The following is a 19,114-nucleotide window of genomic DNA, read 5'->3' as shown; positions in this document are numbered from 1 at the left end:
CCTCCTGCTGCCCTGGGCCAGAAGTCCACCCTGACAGATGAGACAGACAGCGCCAGCGGGAAGGCGACATTGGAGCTGCTGCCAGACCGAGCAGACCACCGCCTCTTCCCTGGCCCCACAGCCCTTCCAGGCCAATGAAAAGCCAGGTACCCACAGGGCTCAAGGGCTCAGTTGCCCCTGGCCCTAGGCAAGGCAGGTGGGAAAGTGAAAGTGTTAGCCTGTAGCCCACCAGGCTCCTCTGTCCATGGGATTCTCCAGGCAAGAATACTGGAATGGTTTGCCACACCCTCCTCCAGGGAAGCTTCTCAACCCAGGGATGGAACCCAAGTCTCTTATGTCTCCTGAACTGGCAGGTGATGGGTTCTTTACCACTAGCACCACCTGGGAAGCCTCTCAGTGAAGTAAGCCAGTCGCAAAAGATGAGTCTACTCACATGAAATGCCAAAACAGTCAAATTCATAGTGAAAAATTAGAATGGAGGTTGCTTGGGGCAAGGAGATGGGGAATTGGTCCTTGATGGGGACGGGGTGTTCATCTGGGAGGAACAGAGTGTTCTGGGGGTGATAGTGGTGACAGTGGTTTGACACACACACTCGACACCCCAGTACACTTGGAAATGGTGAAGATGCTAAGCTGTATATGTATTTTACCCAACAACGAATTTAGAAAGGGGCGCACAGGGCAAAAAAGATTTTCATGACCCAGATAACCATGATGGTGTGATCACTGACCTAGAGCCAGACATCCTGGAGTGTGAAGTCAAATGGGCCTTAGAAAGCATCACTATGAACAAAGCTAGTGGAGGTGATGTAATTCCAGTTGAGCTATTTCAAATCCTGAAAGATGATGCTGTGAAAGTGCTGCACTCAATATGCCAGCAAATTTGGAAAACTCAGCAGTGGCCACAGGACTGGAAAAGGTCAGTTCTCATTCCAGTCCTAAAGAAGGGCAATGCCAGAGTGTTCAAACTACTGCACAATTGCACTCATCTCACACTAGCAAGGTAATGCTCAAAATTCTCCAAGCCAGGCTTCAACAATACGTGAACTGTGAACTTCCAGATGTTCAGACTGGATTTAGAAAAGGCAGAGGAACCAGAGATCAAATTGCCAACATTCATTGACTATGTAAAAGCCTTTGACTGTGTGGATCACAACAAACTGGAAAATTCTTAAAGAGATGGGAACACCAGACCATCTTACCTGCCTCCTGAGAAATCTTGTATACAGGTCAAGAAACAACAGAACTGGACATGGAACAGACTGGTTCCAAATTGGGAAAGGAGCATGCCAAGGCTGTATATTGTCACCCTGCTTATTTAACTTATATGCAGAGTACATCATGGGAAATACCAGGCTGGATGAAGCACAAGGTGGAATCAAGATTGCCGGGAGAAATATCAATAACCTCAGATACACAGATGATACCACCCTTATGGCAGAAAGTGAAGAAGAAATAAAGGGTCTCTTGGTGAAAGTGAAAGAGGAGAGTGAAAAAGTTGGCTTAAAGCTCAACATTCAGAAAACGAAGATCATGGCATCTGGTCCCATCACTTCATGGCAAATAGATGGGGAAATAATGGAAACAGTGACAGACTTTATTTTCTTGGGCTCCAAAATCACTGTAGATGGTGCCTGCAGCCATGAAATTAAACGACGCTTGCTCCTTGGAATTAAAAAGCGGAGACATTAGTTTGCCATCAAAGGTCTGTCTAGTCAAGGCTATGGTTTTTCCAGTAGTCATGCATGGATGTAAGAGTTGGACTATAAAGAAAGCTGAGCGCAGAAGAATTGATGCTTTTGAACTGTAGTGTTGGAGAAGACTCTTGAGAGTCCCTTGGACTGCAAGCAGATCCAACTAGTCCATCCTAAAGGAGATCAGTCCTGAATATTCACTGGAAGGGCTGATGCTGAAGCTGAAATTCCAATACTTTGGCCATCTGATGTGAAGAGCTGACTCGTTGGAAAAGACCCTGATGTTGGGAAAGATTGAGGGCAGGAGGAGAAGGGGACAACAGAGGATGAGATGGTTGGATGGCATCACCAACTCGATGGACATAAGTTTGAGTAAACTCCAGGAGTTGGTGATGGACAGGGAAGCCTGGTGTGCTGCAGTCCATGGGGTCGCAGAGAGTCAGACACAACTGAGCGACTGAACTGAGCTGAGCACAGGGCATGGCACTGAGCAAAGGAGTCTCCAGTGGGAGGAAGGGAACGGGAATCCCGGTCAGTCACATTTGCTGAGACCTAGGTCCAGTTCCCAGCGCCCTGGACCGCCCTTGCCCCAGGCTGGCGAAGCTGACAGAGGGCTTCAGGCGCCCTCCGGTGTCAGTGTGGGGAGTTGCTTCAGACCCTCGTTCCGCTGGCTGGGGGCCTTGGCTCCCCACACTCCCTCTCCGCCCCCTCCCACCCTGAGAATGGGACAGTGTCCCTGGGTTTCTGGGAGGGGCTCCTAAAGAGTGATCTGGTCTGTCAAGGGCACAAGCCTGGCCCTGAGGTGGCCCCCTGATAGCAAGCTTCCCCTTCCTCCTGCCCAGCTGCTTCTTCAAGGGCTGGGTGGTGGCGCTGACTGTCACCTGCGGAAGAAGACCCTGCAGGCTGCCTCTGCTCACAGCTCCTGGCCCTGCAGCCTGTGAGGGGTGCTTCTCCGAAGCGCCCAGTGTGGTTAGCCATCAGAGATCTGATGCCCACATCAAAAAGCCCAAAAGGCTGTGGACGCAGAAGACGTGCTTGGTAAATACCCAGAGAGTGGGTGTGTGGACGGACGAATGACACCCCAAATCTCAGGTAACTCCCCAACACTGTGTTCTGTTTGGAGGCTCTTGTGTTTCCCCCCAGCTCAAGACTCTGCAGTGCCCTGACCCTCCAAAATGGGCTTCTCTCCACTTCCCACCCAGAGCCCAGGTCCTGGCTGGGGACGAGCAGATGGTGGAACCAGGAGCAGTCTCAGGTGGGCCATGCCCTCCGGCAAGGGGGCAGCCCTGCAGGGTGCAGGGCACAGGTGAGGGGCACGCAAGATCAGGGTGGGGCTGGGCCGTCCGGGGCCTGTGGGAGCCGCACAAAGCCCAGGCGGAGTCAGTGGGGATGGACAAATGGAAACAACACCCCAGGTCTGGTTGGCACCCCGGGCAAACCAGGAACAGGAAGCTGGCCAGTGGGAGGCAGGAACTGGCTTCAAGGGATTGGCTAGCAGAGCTGCTCCTGAGGAAATGGTGGGAAAGCCCAGAGGGGTCAAGTTTCCCCAGCTGCCAAGACCTCTCCTTTGGGCTCCTGTTTCAGCAAAATCGAGGAGAGGGAGAGACGTGGACGGAGCAGAGGCCAGCTGAGCCTGTGGCCCCAGCTGAGCCTGTGGGCACCCAGACCCCCGCAGCCAGGACTTCCTGAAGGTGTGCTGTAGCTGACCTGGGGCAGGGCGCCATCACCCTTGGAGGGGCTGGGGGCTGGAGACACCAAGATGGTTCCCACAACCGAGAGCCACGTGGTGCCAGGAAGCTGCCACCCAGTGGCACACTCCAGGGGTGCCCACAATCCACACTGGCCTGGAAGGCTCCTGGCCAGCCTGACCTAGGGAGCCCCAGGGTGCTGGAGGGACCGGCCCTCCCAGAGACCCGATCAGGGAGACAGTCAAATCTGTCAGCTCTCACGGGCAGCCTGAACAACCTCTGGTTCCCCTTCACCTGCACAGCCCCCACCTCGTTCCCAGCTGGACTCTGCCCTGGCCCACATATGAGCCTGTACCTTAGGACACATGGCAAGTTTCCTCCCTTGACAAGAAGACCACTGCCTCCCTCCTGCCGCCCCACATACACCTTGCATCTTCTTCAGGAGCCAAAAATGCAGCTGCAGATTGATTTGCAGCTGAGCTAAAAATAACCACCAGGCTCCAGCCAGGGCCCGGGAAAATATCCCATTGCTAGGAGACAACGTTACTGGGAAACCGCCATTGCTAGGCAACTGGGTTGCTTGGTGACAGCTGGGCCCTGAGTCATACTCAGTCCTGGCCACTCCACCCCCCACACCCCCTCCCCTGCCTTGGTGAGTCGGGCCTGGGTCCCAGGAGGAGGGAAGGCAGGGAGCAAAAGCTAGAGGCAGCAGAGGCCTGCCACCCACCACCCGCCACCTCCCACAGCTGCCAGGGCCACCCCACGCTGTGAGGTTCTCACTTCCCTGGGCTCCCATCAGGCTTCAGAGTGCTGAGGACCGTCAAACACACCTGTGGCCTCCCCATGCCACGTGGTCCCCCCCCCGCCACGTGGTCCCCCCTGCAGGCCCTCTCAGGGCCCCTGCCTCTGGGTGGGGAGCAGGGACAGTGGGGGCAGTGTCCATCCTCCCTGCGGGTCCAGGGCAGCCTGACCTCTGGGGAGCATGGGGCTGGCCCCACCTGTGCTACGCCAGGATCTCCAAGGCGACCCCTTGGGTGAGGCCCCTCTTACTTTCCAAGAGGGGACCTGCTTGTCTGAGGCCCCACCCCGGGAGGGCGGACCTGAGCCCAGGTTTGTGATCCCGGAGCACACACCTCACCCCACAAGGAAGGAACCCCGTGAGGAGGTCGGGCCTGCAGAGCCGTGAGGTAAGCAGCTCCGTTCCCCGATGTGACTGTGGCTCCCTCTCAGGGCACAGTGTGCCAACGGCCTTTCGTCCTCACCCCCTCATGCTGCAGAGCTGGAGACCCCCCGCTGCCTGGGCTAGGGAGACTCCTCTGTGCCCAGGCATCAAGATGAGGGGATTTCCAGGTGAGGGGTGCCCCCAAGTGAGTGCAGGGGTGTTTTAGGTGATGTGGTGATCAGGTGAGGGGTGTCCCAGGTGAGGGGAGCTCCAGGTGAGAGGCACTCTGGGTGAGGGAAGCTCCAGGCAAGGGGTGCCCCAGGTGAGGGGAACCCCAGGGAAGGGGAGCTTAGGGGAGGGGTGCTCCAAGTGGGGGAAGCTCCAAGTGAGGGGAGCTCCAGGGGAAGGGTGCTCCAAGTGAGGGGAGCCCCAGGGGAGGGGAGCCCCAGGTGTTGGCACAGCCTGCTCTCTGCCTAGGCCCTGGCACTTGCTGAGGGGCGAGAGCCCCTCAAAGTGCAAAGTGAAGCCCTGCCTCCCAGTCAGGGCATTGTGCACACCGGGGTCAGGGTCCGGGCTGCCCCATTGCCCCCTGCCACCGGGGCTGAGCCCACATGGAGGTGACGGGCTGGGTCAGACAGCACTCCCCAGTCACCCCAGGCCTCACGCACCCCCACCCACCCCACCAGGCCCCCTCCTTTGGTCAGGGTCAGCAGGGCGGGGCGCCAGTCCCCACCACACCCAGAGCTGTCCTCACCCAGCCAGCGCCCACACAGCTGCCTGAGCGGCACCGCCCAGGCCAGTGCGGAGGGCCAGCCTGCCTTCTCCCGCTGCCCCGCCTCACACCAGCCCCCCTGGGTCTGCTTCCCGTCAAAATGTTGCTGACAAGAGCCGGTTTCATTTTCTATTAAAGTTCTCAGGGGGCTGCCTCTCCGCCCTGAGGCTCTTTCCCTGGAGCAAAGACCCCGCTTTGCTCCGCCCGAACACCTGGTCCCTCTGCTGACTCCCAGGAGGTCCCGAGGTGGGCAGTATGAGCCTCGGTCCTCCACCCCGAGTCTGCTGGGAGTCCTGGCATCCCCAAGGGCCCAGACAGAGCCTTCCGCATCCTCCCGCCCCGCCCCGTCCCACCCTCTCTCCAGGCCTATTCCAGAGGTAAAGTGCCTCAGGACCTTTGCACACCCCTTCTTGAACAACTTCGTTTGCCTTCTCTCCCTTGGGGGACTCAGTTTCGTGTCCTGTCCTCAGGAGCCCCACCCACCCACCACCACCCTCGGAGGTCTCCATCACGTGGCCCTCTTGAACCTCCATCGCGCTCGTCTCTCTCCAAAATGATCTACTGGTCACTTGTTTCTCTGCTCTGCGGGTGCGCAACTGTGTCCCCCGCTGAAGGAGGTTCCGGGCCCTGGTACCCACAGGTGCGCGGAGGATGTGATGGCCGCGCGGTGAAGGGGGCCCGGCCGTCCGCTCCGCAGGAGGGGCCGGGAGGGGGAGGGTCGGACCGCTGGCGCCCAAGGGCTCCATCCTCTGGGCCCCGCTGGATTCGGGGTCCCCGCCGCTCCTCCGAGGCAGGGCTCGCTCTAGCCTGGCTCTCCGTCGGCGGGCCTGGACCTTCCTTCGCCTCCCTCCTGCCCTCGCCGGCCCTCCTCTCCGCTCCCCGCCCCGCCGCGCGCCGGGTTTGTTATTGTGCGGGCGCCCGTGGCAAGGGGGAGCGGGGGCGCGTGCCGGGGCGGCGCGTGCCCGTGGGCGCCGCGGCGGGAGCGCGCTGTGCGCGCGGGAGGGCGCGGCGGGGCGGGGCGGGGCTCGGCATCCTCGGCACCCCCGCCCGGGCTCGCCAGCCCGGATTGGCTACCGGCGCCGGGAGCGCGCGAGGGAGCGGCGCGTAAGGCCGGGCGGGGGGCGCGCGCGGCTCCGCCGGCGGCCGCGGAGGAGCGCGGGGAGGAGGGCGGTGGAGGAGCGCGGGGAGGAGGGCGAGGGGAGGGAGGAGGCGCCCGCCCCGCTCCCTGCAAAGCGGCCTTATTTATCTGGGCACAGCCATAGCCTCCCCGGTGGGAGGCTCGGGCGGCCGATCCTCTCCCACCGGGGAGCTCCTCTCGGGGGGCAGCGGAGGGGCCCGGCCAGGCCGGACGCGGGGCGCGGGGCGCGGCCGGGCCCTGCCTGCCAGGCCAGCACCTCGGTCGCCTCCTCGCCTCGCCGGTGCCCATGCCGGGCTCCCCATGACAGGAGGACGCCCGGTGGACAGCGTGGCATGAGCCAGGAGCCCGGGCCGAGGTAAGGTGTGTGTGCCGGGCCAGGCTACAAGGCGGGGAGGGGGCAGGCCACAACACCGGGGAGGGGGCAGGCCACAGCACAGCGGAGGCCACAATGAGCAGGAGGCTGGGAGGGGGCTTGGGACAGCGCCGCCGCCACCCCCCCCCCCCCAGGGCTTACGTAACCGCAGCCCCTTCCCTGGCGGCTGCAGCTGGGCCTCCAGCCCTGCCAGACCTTCCCCCAGCCCTTCACCCCAGTGGCTGCCTGGTTGAGGCCCGATCCCCATGGCAACTGGACCAAGGCTGTGGGTCGGTGCCACCGTGCTCTTCCCCCGTGGAAGCCGAATTACAGGACCCCAGCTGGGCTGCCTGGGTGAGGTCCCAGACCCCACAGCACTCAGGACTCCTCACCCCAGCACCATGAGCCCCTGTGCCTGGAGACAGGTGTTAGATACAGTTACACTCCAAGAGGAGCTTGTGAACGCGAGGCCCAGTCGCTGACCTGCCCCTGGACACCTGAGCCTGGCCCTGCATGGAGCCGCCACAGTGGGAGGTCGAGGGGAAGGGAGGGCGAAGGCCACATGTGCTCTGGAGGAGGGGCCGGGTGCTGGCCAAGGCTGGAGGGCCCCAGAAGCAGAGCTGGGCACCCTGAGACTTGCTGGGGGAGGGTCTGTCCTTCTGGGGGTTTGAGTGGGTCGAGGAGTCCCCCACCCATGACCCGAGAAGGAGAGAAGGTCTGGCTGTTGGAGCCTCCAGGAGCCTGCAGCCTGGTCGCCACTCCTCCACCCCTCCCAGCCTCTGCACGGGAGGGTTTCCCTCTATGGACAGGGCCCATGGACCAGGGACAGGGCCCATGGACCAGGGACAGTCCAGGCCCCTGTGGCGCCACGCAGAGCCTGGGGCCCTTTCTTCCCACAGATGCCTTCGAAGGATGCTGGACGGCAGCCTTGGGGCAGGAGGCCTGGGCTGGTTGGGAGCCTGAGAGGTTTGGGGTCCCCCAGGGCGACGCACTGGCTCCATAGGAGGTGGCCCTAGGGCTAGCCGAGGCTGTCTGGGGAGGAGGGGTATTCAAGGCCCAGTCCCAAACACGGGCAGAGCGGGGAGTCCGTGAAGGCCCCAGGGGACCCCAGGACTCACTTAGCCAGGTGCCTGCTGCCTCTGTGGCCTGGCTCCCCCTCACCGGGGGCCTGGGGGGGCCTCTGCCTCCCCTTGTGTGGGCCAGGCCTACGGACATCTCTGACGCTGTGAGGGTTCACGGGGCCGATGCCATCCTCCAGCTCACACCCACTTTCGGGGCACTCACACAAGTCCTGTCGCCCACTAGTGAGAAGGGACCAAGTAGCTGGCGGTTGGAGCACCCGGACACTCACGTCAGCTGGGCCCAGCCTCAAGAAGGGCCGCACTGCGGGGACCAGGGAGACCTGTCGCCTGGAGGCTGGGGAAGGGGTTCCTGGGTTGGCACTGTGAGCTGTCTGCAGCCCCCATCTCGTCACACGTGGGAGCTGCTGCTGTGTCTGAAGGCTGGCTTGAGGGACAAGTGGAGGTGGCAGCAAAGTGGGTGGCCCGGAACCTCCCCTCCCAGTCGCCCGGGGGAGCCTCAGTCAGACCCACTGCAGAGGGTGGGCTTGGGCTCCCCTGGGTAGTGTTTGAGGCACTGGATACCCCAGGCCCTGGAGGGCGTGGACCCTTCAGGGCAGAGAGGCCTGGAGCCTGGCACGTACTCCCGGAGGTGCCCGGTCCCGCGTGGCTGAGCTGCCCTGAGCTTGGCCATAGGACGTGCTCTGCTGGAGCACCAACTCGGCTCTCTCTTGAGGCCCACGTGCTGCCTTTCCAGAGCCCCGGCTGCCTGGGTGGGGCAGCCCGCGCCCCCAAGCATCTCTGAGCTGGGGGCGGGAGGGGAGCGCTGCTGCTAGGACGTGTGCAACGTGGTAGGGATGTGCGTGTGCCTGAGTCACACAGCTTGTCACGAAATGTGTCAGCCCGCGCCATGTCCCCAACCCCAAGCTACCCAGGTCGTCACCCCAGCCCCTGGGCCACCGCTGCAGGTTGACCTGATGTGAGCTTTTGCGGCTACCCATGGCCTGTCCAGCTCGATGGTCCTCAGCCGGCAGGGGGAGCTGGTCAGTGCAGGTTCTGCTGTATTAGATGGGGTATCAGGGATGGGTGAAGAGACCTCTGAGCTGAGGACCATGACGGGTGGGTATGAGCAGTCCCAAAGATGAGTGTCTCAGTGGTTGACACGCAGCTTGCAGCCTCTGGAAGGAGAGCAGGGGCGTGACAGGGGGCACACTGGAAGAGACCCCCAGCCCAGGGCTCCAGGCTGGGAGAGCACAGGGACTGAAGCAGAACAGAGCAGAGAAAGGAGGGAGCAGCTGCAGGGGGCGGGGGGGGGGGGGCACAGGGTTGCACTCTGGACAGCCATGCCTGGCCTGAGTCTTGGGAGGACAGCTGGAGGACTTGGGGTAAATCCTAGCTTTGTGCAACTTCTGAAAGTGCACTCTGAACCTTGCTGTCCCGGCTTGTGTGTGATGGGCTGAGATCAGCAGTCAGTGGGAGGACGCGGCTCCGGAAGCTCCCCTCCTCTCTAGTGCTTCCTGTCACCTTCCCCCTGGTCCGGCCAGACCATGGGAAACAGGCAGCCAGCACCCTCGACCCTGCAGCCCTCAAGTGGGGGACTTCGCCAAAAAGGAAGCCGTCCCCTTCCCGAAGGTCTGAATAAAGGCACAGCCGGCCCCAAGCCCCAGGGTCTTAGGAGCCTTCTCAGAGACCCTGGCATCACTCTCTCCCTCCCCCATGGACACCGGCCTCTGTCACAACTTGGACTGAGGAGCTGAGCCACAGTTGAGCCCTTCCGTGGACTGCCCTCTGTCCCACCTCAGGGGAAGCTGCACCCCTTTCTACATGACCCTGATCATTGGACGGGCATTCTTCATTCATTCAGCCGCCCAGCCATCATGCTGTCTGTCCTCAGGAGAGACAGGCAGGTAGACAGTGATGATACTCCATGTCATGGCAGACATCTGGAGATGCTTTCAGGCCAGGGGTCCCATGGGGAGAGGGAGAGCGGTGCTCACACCAAAGGATAGAACAGGAAGAGCTTGCGGGATTAAGGATCCCGGAGGCCTCCTGAGCAAGCAGGGAACCAGCATGTGCCCGGGCAGAGAGGGAGGGGAGTACAGGACAGCAGGTCTCGCTGAACTGTAGGGTCAGGTCTGGAAAGGGGCCGGAAGTGAGGCTCTACAGTGGACATGCTGGGTCTCAGGGCCCAGTGACTTCATCTGTAGAAGAGGCAGCTCCTCAGGAAGCCTCAGTGTGGCCAGCTCCAGACCTGGAAGCCACCAAGGTCTGGAGTCCTTGCAGGACTCTCAGTGCTCCCCAGGTGCCCTCTGGCCCTCACGGTTCCCGTGAGTCTGCTGGGGAAGCAGAGGCCTGGTTTGCTCTCCTTGATTCACCTCTGGCTCAGGCTGGTGAAGACAAGAAGCTAAACTAGTGACCACCTCCCTCCTCCTGTGGTGAACCAGGAGCCTGGAGCCCCTGCAGCCATCATAGGAGAAGCCTTCCCCCAGAATCCCACTCCTCATGGAGACACAGCACACCAGGGACTGAGGCTGAGAATAGTGCAGGCCTGACCGTCTTATTTTAAAAGCTTCTTTCCCTGCGCGTCAGCTGCTGGTGCTTCTCCCTAAAGGGGAGTAGTCCCCAGGGGACTGGCTGCCCCTGCCTGTCCTGACAGGAAGACCAGGCGGGTCCTCCTGGACACACTAGGTGCATCGGAGTCAGGTGACAAGAAGGCGGAGACTCTGCAACCTGTCTGCTGGGTCAGGGGGTCAGAGCCAGGCTGAGGGGCCCTTGTCCCAGCCCCCCAGGGGCCTCTTGCCTCACCGGCAGGAAGACCCATTTCTGATTTGAGCATTGCCCCAAAGCCCTGACCCCTGCGCTAAGGTGTGGCTGTTTCCAGTTTCGAGCTGAAGATCTAGGGCTCAGACTAAGTCAACGAGGCTGGAGGGTGAGGAGCAGCTGGAGCGCAAGACCATGGACAAGGTCGGGGAGCAGCAGGCCTGCCTCTGTGGGAAGGCTCAAACCCAGAACGTAGGGGGCGGGGAGGCTAACCGACAGGCCTGCAGGGGCTGTGGAAAGAGGGGCAGCCAGGTCTCGGACACTCCCTGCAAGCTGGTGTAAGCTCTTTTCCGTGGATGGGCTCCACCCAGAGGTCTGGGGGGTGGGGATGGGACTGTGGGTGTATGCAAATGTGAGCTGCTGTGGGGGACGGAAGGGAGCCCCGCGGATGCCCGGGGCATACACGTGATCCCCTCGACTCAGGCTCCACGTGCGCACCCATGGCTGGGAGAATTTTCAACCTAAATCGGCACTGCTCTTGAGTTATTTCTCCCTTGGTGCCGCCTCCGCCGCCTCCTCCTCCGGATCTTAGCCGGGCGGGCGTCTTCTCCTCCCTCCCCCCGCAAGCCTCCCGGGCCCCTCCCAGCCGATGTGAGTTTGCCGGGCGATACCCTCCCCGCCGCGCGCTGCCGCTGTCCGTGGTGGCACGTCCGGGCCCGGCCCCGGGAGCCTGCACTAGGCGGCTGCGGGGGCGCTGTCCATGGTGCTGCCGCCGGGCGCGCTCTGCTCTGGGGACGCAGAAGATATTCAGACAGGGGCTGCCCCTCTAACCAGCACAGCCCGCACGAGGGAATTGCCAGGATACTCTCCCCCTTGGATACTCTCCCAGGATAGCGGGGGGGGGGGCATTTGTAGGCTTCATACTGTCCCTCCATGCGGCGCTGTTGTCCCAGGATGGCCCCTCCTATGTACTGGCATTAAGGGCTCTGGGGCAGCCCTCACGCTGGGCCACCCCTGCCACTGTGGGCAACTGTAACTCCTGGGAGCCTCAGGTTCCTGATCTGAAAGCCGTGCTCACAGCAGTGCTTCCCCCTGTGCCCCCCAACCGGGCAGTTGTGCGGCTGACATACACTATTATCCCAGTGGGCACTCTGCAAGTGCTGTTAGGGATGTTGTGTATCAGCCCAGGTGAGGAATGCAACTACCTGGTCATGACCTGCAGTGAAGGGGCAGCCAAGGTGTGGGGGTCTCCTCTTGGGGCGTGGACTGGCAGCCTGAAGGTTCATGACCATCAGGGCATGAAGACCTTTGGACTCAAAGCTGGGCTGGCAGCCATGACGCCCACATGTCCCAGTTAGACCCTTGGGCCCAGCCCAGGAAGCACCCTCCCCAGATGTGGAATGCCGACAAGTGTTGTCCTGTCCAGGGCTTGGGAACCAGTGGAGGTGTGATGCTGGGAAGGGGAGGGCAGGGCAGGACCACTGGCTCCCCTTCCCCTCGGGCCAGCAAGCTCACTGTGAGCCATGCCCTGCACTTGGTCCTCATCTTGTGCTGTTCCGTGGGGCATATCATCACTCCCAGGCTTTGAAGTGAGGAAAGGGAGGCTTGGAGCAGGGAAATGGCTCCCCAAGGCCACACAGGGATTTGGGGTGAGCCACTGGGTACCCACCTCCTCGCTGAGTGTCAGAGGTGGGGACAGGCAGGAGATCTGGAATGAGAGGTAGATGGTAGCCCTGTGAGGGACCCACTGCCTCTTCTCTCTGGGGTCATCTGTGTCCAGTGCCCTCTGCCACCCATTCACAGCCTTGGAGGCCTGAGCAGGGGAACGGGGGATGGTCTCAGCCCCACCCTGTGGGACGATCCCTACACATAACCTTCTGCAGTCAGTTCTGTGTCTGTGTCTTGGCTCCACCACTTACTGTGACCTCAGGCAAGAAATTCATGCTGCCTCAACCTATGGTTTCCTCATCTGTACAATGGGTACAATCATCAAAGCATCGTCCTCCATGGGTTGAGTGGGAGATTAAGGAAACAATATGTGTGGAGGGCTCATTGTGCTGGCATCACCGTGAGCACCCTGGGAGGACACTTGCCCTTTCTCTGGGTATGTTCTGAGCCACAGAACCTCCTGCAGCCACAGAGATTCTCAGTGCATGCGCCTCAGATGGAGCACTTAAACCACTCCAGAGAGCTACACTGGCGTGGCATAGAGGAGTGGCCAGAGAATGCCCCAAACCCTCAGTTCCCCAGCCCTGCCTGGCAGAGAGAGGCCTGGCAGGTGCCGATGGCGGGCAGCAGAGGTGAAGGGGACGGTCACCAGCAAGTGTCCCTCCACCTCTGTCCATAGAACCTGGGGGTCAAAAAGCTCTGTGGTGGGTGGAGGTTGAACTCAGTGCATACAGTAGGTGCTCAGGAGTGTTGTAGTCATGACCAGCCCTGCCTTCCTGCACCTGCTCAGTCAGGGAGTCAGGACTTACACTCAGACCCTTTCTGTTGGGTGGTTCTGGGAATGGCCTGGGAGGGGCCGCTGGGGGACGGGGCGGAGCCTAGTCCTCCCGCGCAGGACTCACTGCCATCTCCTGGACCCTGTCTGCAGCCCGAGCGGGGAAGATGTCGAGCCCGGGCGTCGACGGCGACCCCAAGCCTCCATGCTTGCCTCGCAATGGCCTGGTGAAGCTGCCGGGCCAGCCCAATGGCCTGGGCGCAGCCAGCATCACCAAGGGCACACCAGCTGCCAAGAACCGCCCTTGCCAGCCACCCCCGCCCACCCTCCCACCACCCAGCCTGGCTGCCCCACCGCCCCGGGCTGCTCTGGCCGGGGGCCTGTGCCCCCAGGCAGGGCTCCCCCTTGGTGGACCAGCCTTAGCCCCAGTGCCTGGGCCCCCAGCAGAGCGACCGCCCCTGGCCACAGATGAGAAGATCCTCAATGGCCTCTTCTGGTACTTCTCGGCCTGCGAGAAGTGTGTGCTGGCTCAGGTGTGCAAGGCCTGGAGGCGTGTGCTCTACCAGCCCAAGTTCTGGGCGGGCCTCACGCCTGTGCTGCACGCCAAGGAGCTCTACACAGTGCTGCCTGGAGGTGAGAAGGAGTTCGTGAACCTGCAGGGCTTTGCAGCACGTGGCTTTGAGGGTTTCTGCCTGGTCGGCGTCTCTGACTTGGACATCTGTGAGTTCATTGACAACTACGCGCTCTCCAAGAAGGGTGTCAAGGCCATGAGCCTCAAGCGTTCCACCATCACTGATGCCGGCCTGGAGGTGCGCACTGCCACGGGCCCAGGGGAGCAAGGGTGGGGGGCTAGGCCAGGCAGCAGCCACTCAGCACATGTGTGTTGTGGGGGGCAAGCAGCAAAGTGGCTGAGGGTGGGGCTGGTGCCCTGAGGAGTGTGGCTCTGGGGTGGGGGGAACAGGGCTGGCTACTTAGTTTGGGGGATCTAGTTCAAAATGAAAATTCGGGTCCTTTGCTCAAAGATAACTAAGGATTTCAAGACAGTAACAGCAAAGCAGAGGCTTCCCAGGTGGCGCTAGTGCTAAAGAACCCACCTGCCAATGGAGGAGACAGCTTCAGTCCCTGGGTTGGGAAGATCCCCTGGAGGAGGAGGGTACGGCAACCCACTCTAGTATTCTTGCCTGGAGAATTCCATGGACAGAGGTTGCAGAGTTAGACACAACTCAACTGACTTAGCACTCATGCACGCAACACCAAAGCAGACAAACGTGAGACCCTGCAGGCCGAGCAGGTTGCCTTGGGGAGGGAGGATGCTGGAGGAGGTGGGAGAAGCAGGGGCAAAGGTCAGAGGAGCAGCTGTGGAGGTGGCCCTTCCCCAGGAAGGGGGCTCTAATCATCGCATCATTAACACCAAGGGCTCTGAGCACCTGCTCGGGCCTGGCCCCAGACTCCCAGATCCCCTGTGCCCTGCCTCCTCTCTTAGAATGTTGTTTACATGTAATGAACACACTGTAAAAGGCACTTGGCAGAGTCCAGCTTGATGGATGTTTAACACTGTCTGCACCCTCAAGAACACAGCTTCCTGCCCCTCGGCGGGTTGCTTCCACCCTGTCTGCTATCAGCCCACCATGCCCATGGGGGAGTCTCATGCTTGGGAAACCACGGTAGGCTTGAGCGCTATGGAAGCCTCCTGACCCCCTCCTGATCCCACACCTGTCCACAGGTGATGCTGGAGCAGATGCAGGGTGTGGTGCGCCTGGAGCTGTCAGGTTGCAACGACTTCACCGAGGCTGGGCTGTGGTCCAGCCTGAGTGCGCGGATCACCTCGCTGAGCGTGAGCGACTGCATCAACGTGGCCGACGACGCCATCGCGGCCATCTCGCAGCTGCTGCCCAACCTGGCTGAGCTGAGCTTGCAGGCCTACCACGTGACGGACACAGCCCTGGCCTACTTCACAGCGCGCCAGGGCCACAGCACGCACACGCTGCGCCTGCTCTCCTGCTGGGAGATCACCAACCACGGCGTGGTCAACGTGGTGCATAGCCTGCCCAACCTCACCGCGCTCAGCCTCTCTGGCTGCTCCAAGGTCACGGACGACGGCGTGGAGCTCGTGGCAGAGAACCTGCGGAAGCTCCGCAGCCTCGACCTCTCCTGGTGCCCACGCATCACTGACATGGCGCTCGAGTATGTGGCCTGCGACCTGCATCGCCTGGAGGAGCTCGTGCTGGACAGGTGTGCACGGCCCCACCCCTAGGCCACGGAGGGCAGGGCCAGGCGAGGCTGCTGGACCTCTAAGAAGGGAGCCTGGTGGACAAACCTGTAGTTAGAGGGGGGCTGCAGCAAGGGGGGCGGGGCCCTCATAAGAAGCTAGCCTAGTGTGGACTATAACACGGGGGCGGGGCTGAGCGGTGCCCGCCACCCCACCCCACCTCCCTAGGGAATACGACCGAGCGGCCAGTTGAGGGCGGAGCCTGGGTGGGGCGCGGCACGGTGGGGCAGGAAGGTAGCTCAGCTCCGGGCGTCTAGGGCAAAAAAGGAGGAAGGGGCCAGAGCTGAGGGGTGGGGACAGGTGTTTTGAATGTGGGCAACCCCTTCTGTTGCGACCACAGGTGTGTGCGCATCACGGACACTGGCCTCAGCTATTTGTCCACCATGTCGTCCCTCCGCAGCCTCTACCTGCGATGGTGCTGCCAGGTATCAGCCCTCCACGCCTCCAGAGACTGGGGAGTAGGCGGGGGAGGTGGGGGGCGCGGGGAAAGCCCCCACCCAGATATGCCGCTGACCTATAAGGAAGTCCACTCAGATCCTGTAAGGAAGTCTGGGATCCCTTCACACCCAAGCGGCGCGCACGAAGTCCCTAGGGCCCTCAGCGACTCCTTGGGGACCTGAGAAGCTACCACCTGCCCCCTACGGCCTGACGCCAGCAGTGGAGCTCCCTCGTGGCGCAAACGGAAATAGCTAACTCGCCCCGCCTTCCCGCCCAGGTGCAGGACTTCGGGCTGAAGCACCTCCTGGCCATGAGGAGTCTGCGTCTCTTGTCTCTGGCAGGTGAGACCCTGTGCCGCCCTCCTGGGCAGTGGCCACTCATCCCCACCTAGGCCGACTCCGCCAGCACTGCCGGGACCCTCGCGCAGACCCACGCCTGGTGTTGACTCACGGTGGCCCAGGTCCCACCGGCCAGAGGGCGGAGTCTCGCCTGGTCCGAGCCCCGCCCGGGCCACGCCCACTAAGCCCCGCCCCTCCGCAGGCTGCCCGCTGCTGACCGCCACCGGGCTGTCGGGCCTGGTGCAGCTGCAGGACCTGGAGGAGCTGGAGCTGACCAACTGCCCCGGAGCCACCCCCGAGCTCTTCAAGTACTTCTCGCAGCACCTGCCCCGCTGCCTCGTCGTCGAGTAGTCGGGGCCTCCCCGCCCTCGGCCCCTCGCTCTCCTCCCCGCCCCGCCCCGAGCAAGGAGGGCGGCGGGCGGGCCAGCCCCGCGCACGCACGCACGCACGCTCGGGGAATTTGTGCATGCCCCTCGCGCCCGCAACTGCACGCCCGCCCTTCGCCACGCCACAGTCGCCTCCATCGTTCGCCCGCCCGCCGGAGGCGGAGCGCTGGGGCTCGGTCCTGGGGGCGCTTTGAGCTCGCCAGACGGCCCCTACCGCCTTCTCCGCCACACCCCGCTCTGTCTCCCCACCCCGGGCAGGGCCCAGGGGGATTGAGGGGAGCTGGGTCCCGCATCTTCCACTGCACCGCGCCTGGAGCCCTCTGAGGGGTGCGAGGGGAAACAGGCCGCCGCCAAAGCCATGGCCCGCCAGGAGCCCAAGTCTCACCCGCCCTTCCCCCACTCATGCCAGCCTGACCCCCAGCGACCTCCCCTCTTCCTTGCCGCTGTGTGAGAGAGGCCCGGCTCGCCCCACCCCACCCACAGACCTAAGGTCCTTGGACCCTGGCCAGGCTAGGGCAGAACTGGATTAGGAGAGGGGCCACCAGGCTGACAGTGACCTTGGCATAATCAACATTAGCCCAGCTGGCTCCAGTCCACCTCAACCCAGGGTGGCATAGCTACCTTGAGAGGCCTGCAGCTGGAGCGACCATTGGGGCCTGCAGGCCTTGGGAGCAGTCCTGAGTGGACCCTGCCCTGCAACCCCTGTAGCCAGCTGGGCCCAGGCCCCTCAGTGCAACACTTCATCCTGGGCAGGTCTCCACCAGGTGGAAGCTGGGAAAGGGGGCCCTAGCCAGTGACCAATCTTCCAGTGACCAGCTCCCCCTCAACACCCAAAGGGAGGGCTCCTTTCTAGCCACAGCCTCCCTCTCCCCAGCTTCCCAGACTTCTACCTGCCCACGTGGGCGCACCGTGTTCTGTCTAGTCCCAGCACATCGGGAAGTCCTGGGGTGCTGGCCCATCTTGGCGATTGCTGAGGAGGGGGCTGGGACCCCTTTCCATCCCAACCTTGAGCACCCACACCCTATCTTGGGACACTCCCCACCCCCCAATCTGGTTGGAAGAGAGTAGCCAGTTTCCAGAGAGCCAGAGAGTGACAGAGAGAGAGAGAGAGAAAGAGAAAGAGCGAGCGAGAGATGCTGTTGAAGAGAGTTCAACAGCCCAAAGATTTCCCTGCCCCTGGAGTGCTGGCCAGAGGCTCCAGGGCTGAGATGGTCAGGAGCCAGTTTCTTCAGCCCCTCCTCCCCACAGCTCCAAGTGGGGAGGGGCAGCTGTCCATTTGTCCAAAGTATTAATGCAACTGAAGCTGTGATATTTCCAACGACTGTAGGAGGAAAAATTAGGGGGACAGAGGAAAACAAAACCAACCAACCCCTAAAATCATTTTCTTATTGTACATAACGACCTCATTCTCCTGTATATGCGGAAGATATAACCTTATATTTGGTAAGTGTTTCTTGTGCTATTTTATCACGTGACCTGTTTATAAAAATATATATTAAAAAAGTTGTAAAAACACATGTCTGAATTGCTTTTAGGTCATCACACCGTGGTGGGGGGAAGGTGTTCTCTGTCCTGAGTGGCCCAAGTCTGAATTTTTGTGCACCCCTCATCAGGTGTATTGGTTCTTTCAATAAACATGCAGAGACTGGTAACACTGTGCCAGACTGGAAACCCAACAGTGACCACCACAGAAGGCCCCTAACCTCTGTGTCAGCAGGGAGAGACACTAAAATCATTACATATAACACTCCTTCCAAAATATCTAGGATATAGCCCATTCTTCCAAGGGCAAGAATGAGGGCTGCTAGGGGTATCCTAGGGAGAAGGCAATGGCAACCCACTCCAGTACTCTTGCCTGGAAAATCCCATGGGTGGAGGAGCCTGGTAGGCTGCAGTCCATGGGGTCCTGAAGAGTCGGACAGGACTGAGCGACTTTACTTTCACTTTTCAGTTTCACGCATTGGAGAAGGAACTGGCAACCCACTCCAGTGTTCTCACCTGGAGAATCCCAGGGACGGGTGAGCCTGGTGGGCTGCTGTCTACGGGGTTGCACAGAGTCGGACACGACTGAAGTGACTTAGCAGCAGCAGCAGCAGCAGCAGGGGTGTCCCAGATCACACAGAGCAGCAAGCACAGGCCAGGGCGCATACCCAGCGAAGAAGGGCGGCTCAGAGAGGGTCACTGACTGAACGTTGGTGTGAACAGGTCCAGTCAGGCACCAGAGCTCTTGGAGACAGACGGACGCGAGTTCACATTCGTGTAAAACAGATGTAATCAGTATACCAGGTTGTGACGAGCGCCGTGGAGGCCACTGAGATGCGGTGGCCGGGGAAGGCCTCTAAAAAGGTGCCATTTAAGCTGAACTCTGAGGGATGAGGAGACGCGTTCTAGGGAGGACAACGAGCGTGCACCCACGATGACCGTGAGGCAGGCAAGGGCTCCTGCGGCGGGAGCTGCGCGGAGAGGACGGGCCAGGAGCTCGGGATTTGCCTCCCAGCGCGGTGAGGACGTGTGGAGGCCCGCAGGCCGGAGTCCCTGGCTGTGCGGAGCTCAGATGACGCGGGAGGGGGGACCCCAGGAGAGCCGCTAGGAGGCTGCTCCCGAGTCCCGAAGAGC

General features: G+C 61.4%; 1 protein-coding gene across 1 annotated transcript; it reads left to right on the top strand.

Annotated features, from left to right (window-relative positions):
* The first annotated feature begins 6,574 nt into the window (after positions 1 to 6,574).
* On the top strand, positions 6,575 to 18,015 carry FBXL16 (F-box and leucine rich repeat protein 16). The gene is made up of 6 exons (XM_027961339.2): positions 6,575 to 6,809; positions 13,221 to 13,876; positions 14,791 to 15,299; positions 15,677 to 15,761; positions 16,052 to 16,115; positions 16,315 to 18,015. Exons 2-6 carry the CDS (start codon positions 13,235 to 13,237, stop codon positions 16,461 to 16,463), a joined length of 1,449 nt encoding a protein of 482 aa, XP_027817140.1. The 5' UTR covers positions 6,575 to 6,809; positions 13,221 to 13,234; the 3' UTR covers positions 16,464 to 18,015.
* Positions 18,016 to 19,114: the final 1,099 nt, after the last annotated feature.

This window comes from Ovis aries, chromosome 24, assembly GCF_016772045.2.
Source record: "Ovis aries strain OAR_USU_Benz2616 breed Rambouillet chromosome 24, ARS-UI_Ramb_v3.0, whole genome shotgun sequence".
Classification (NCBI taxonomy): domain Eukaryota; kingdom Metazoa; phylum Chordata; class Mammalia; order Artiodactyla; family Bovidae; genus Ovis; species Ovis aries.
Note: the sequence above shows the minus strand (reverse complement) of the source record. Positions and strands in the feature narration are given on the sequence as shown.

Excerpts from the sequence above, each read along its gene's own strand:
- FBXL16 (XM_027961339.2), top strand. The coding sequence starts at position 13,235 with ATGTCGAGCCCGGGCGTCGACGGCGACCCCAAGCCTCCATGCTTGCCT. Across the intron at positions 15,300-15,676 it reads GAGGAGCTCGTGCTGGACAG|GTGTGTGCGCATCACGGACA; the intron begins GTGTGCACGGCC and ends TTGCGACCACAG. Across the intron at positions 16,116-16,314 it reads GCGTCTCTTGTCTCTGGCAG|GCTGCCCGCTGCTGACCGCC; the intron begins GTGAGACCCTGT and ends GCCCCTCCGCAG.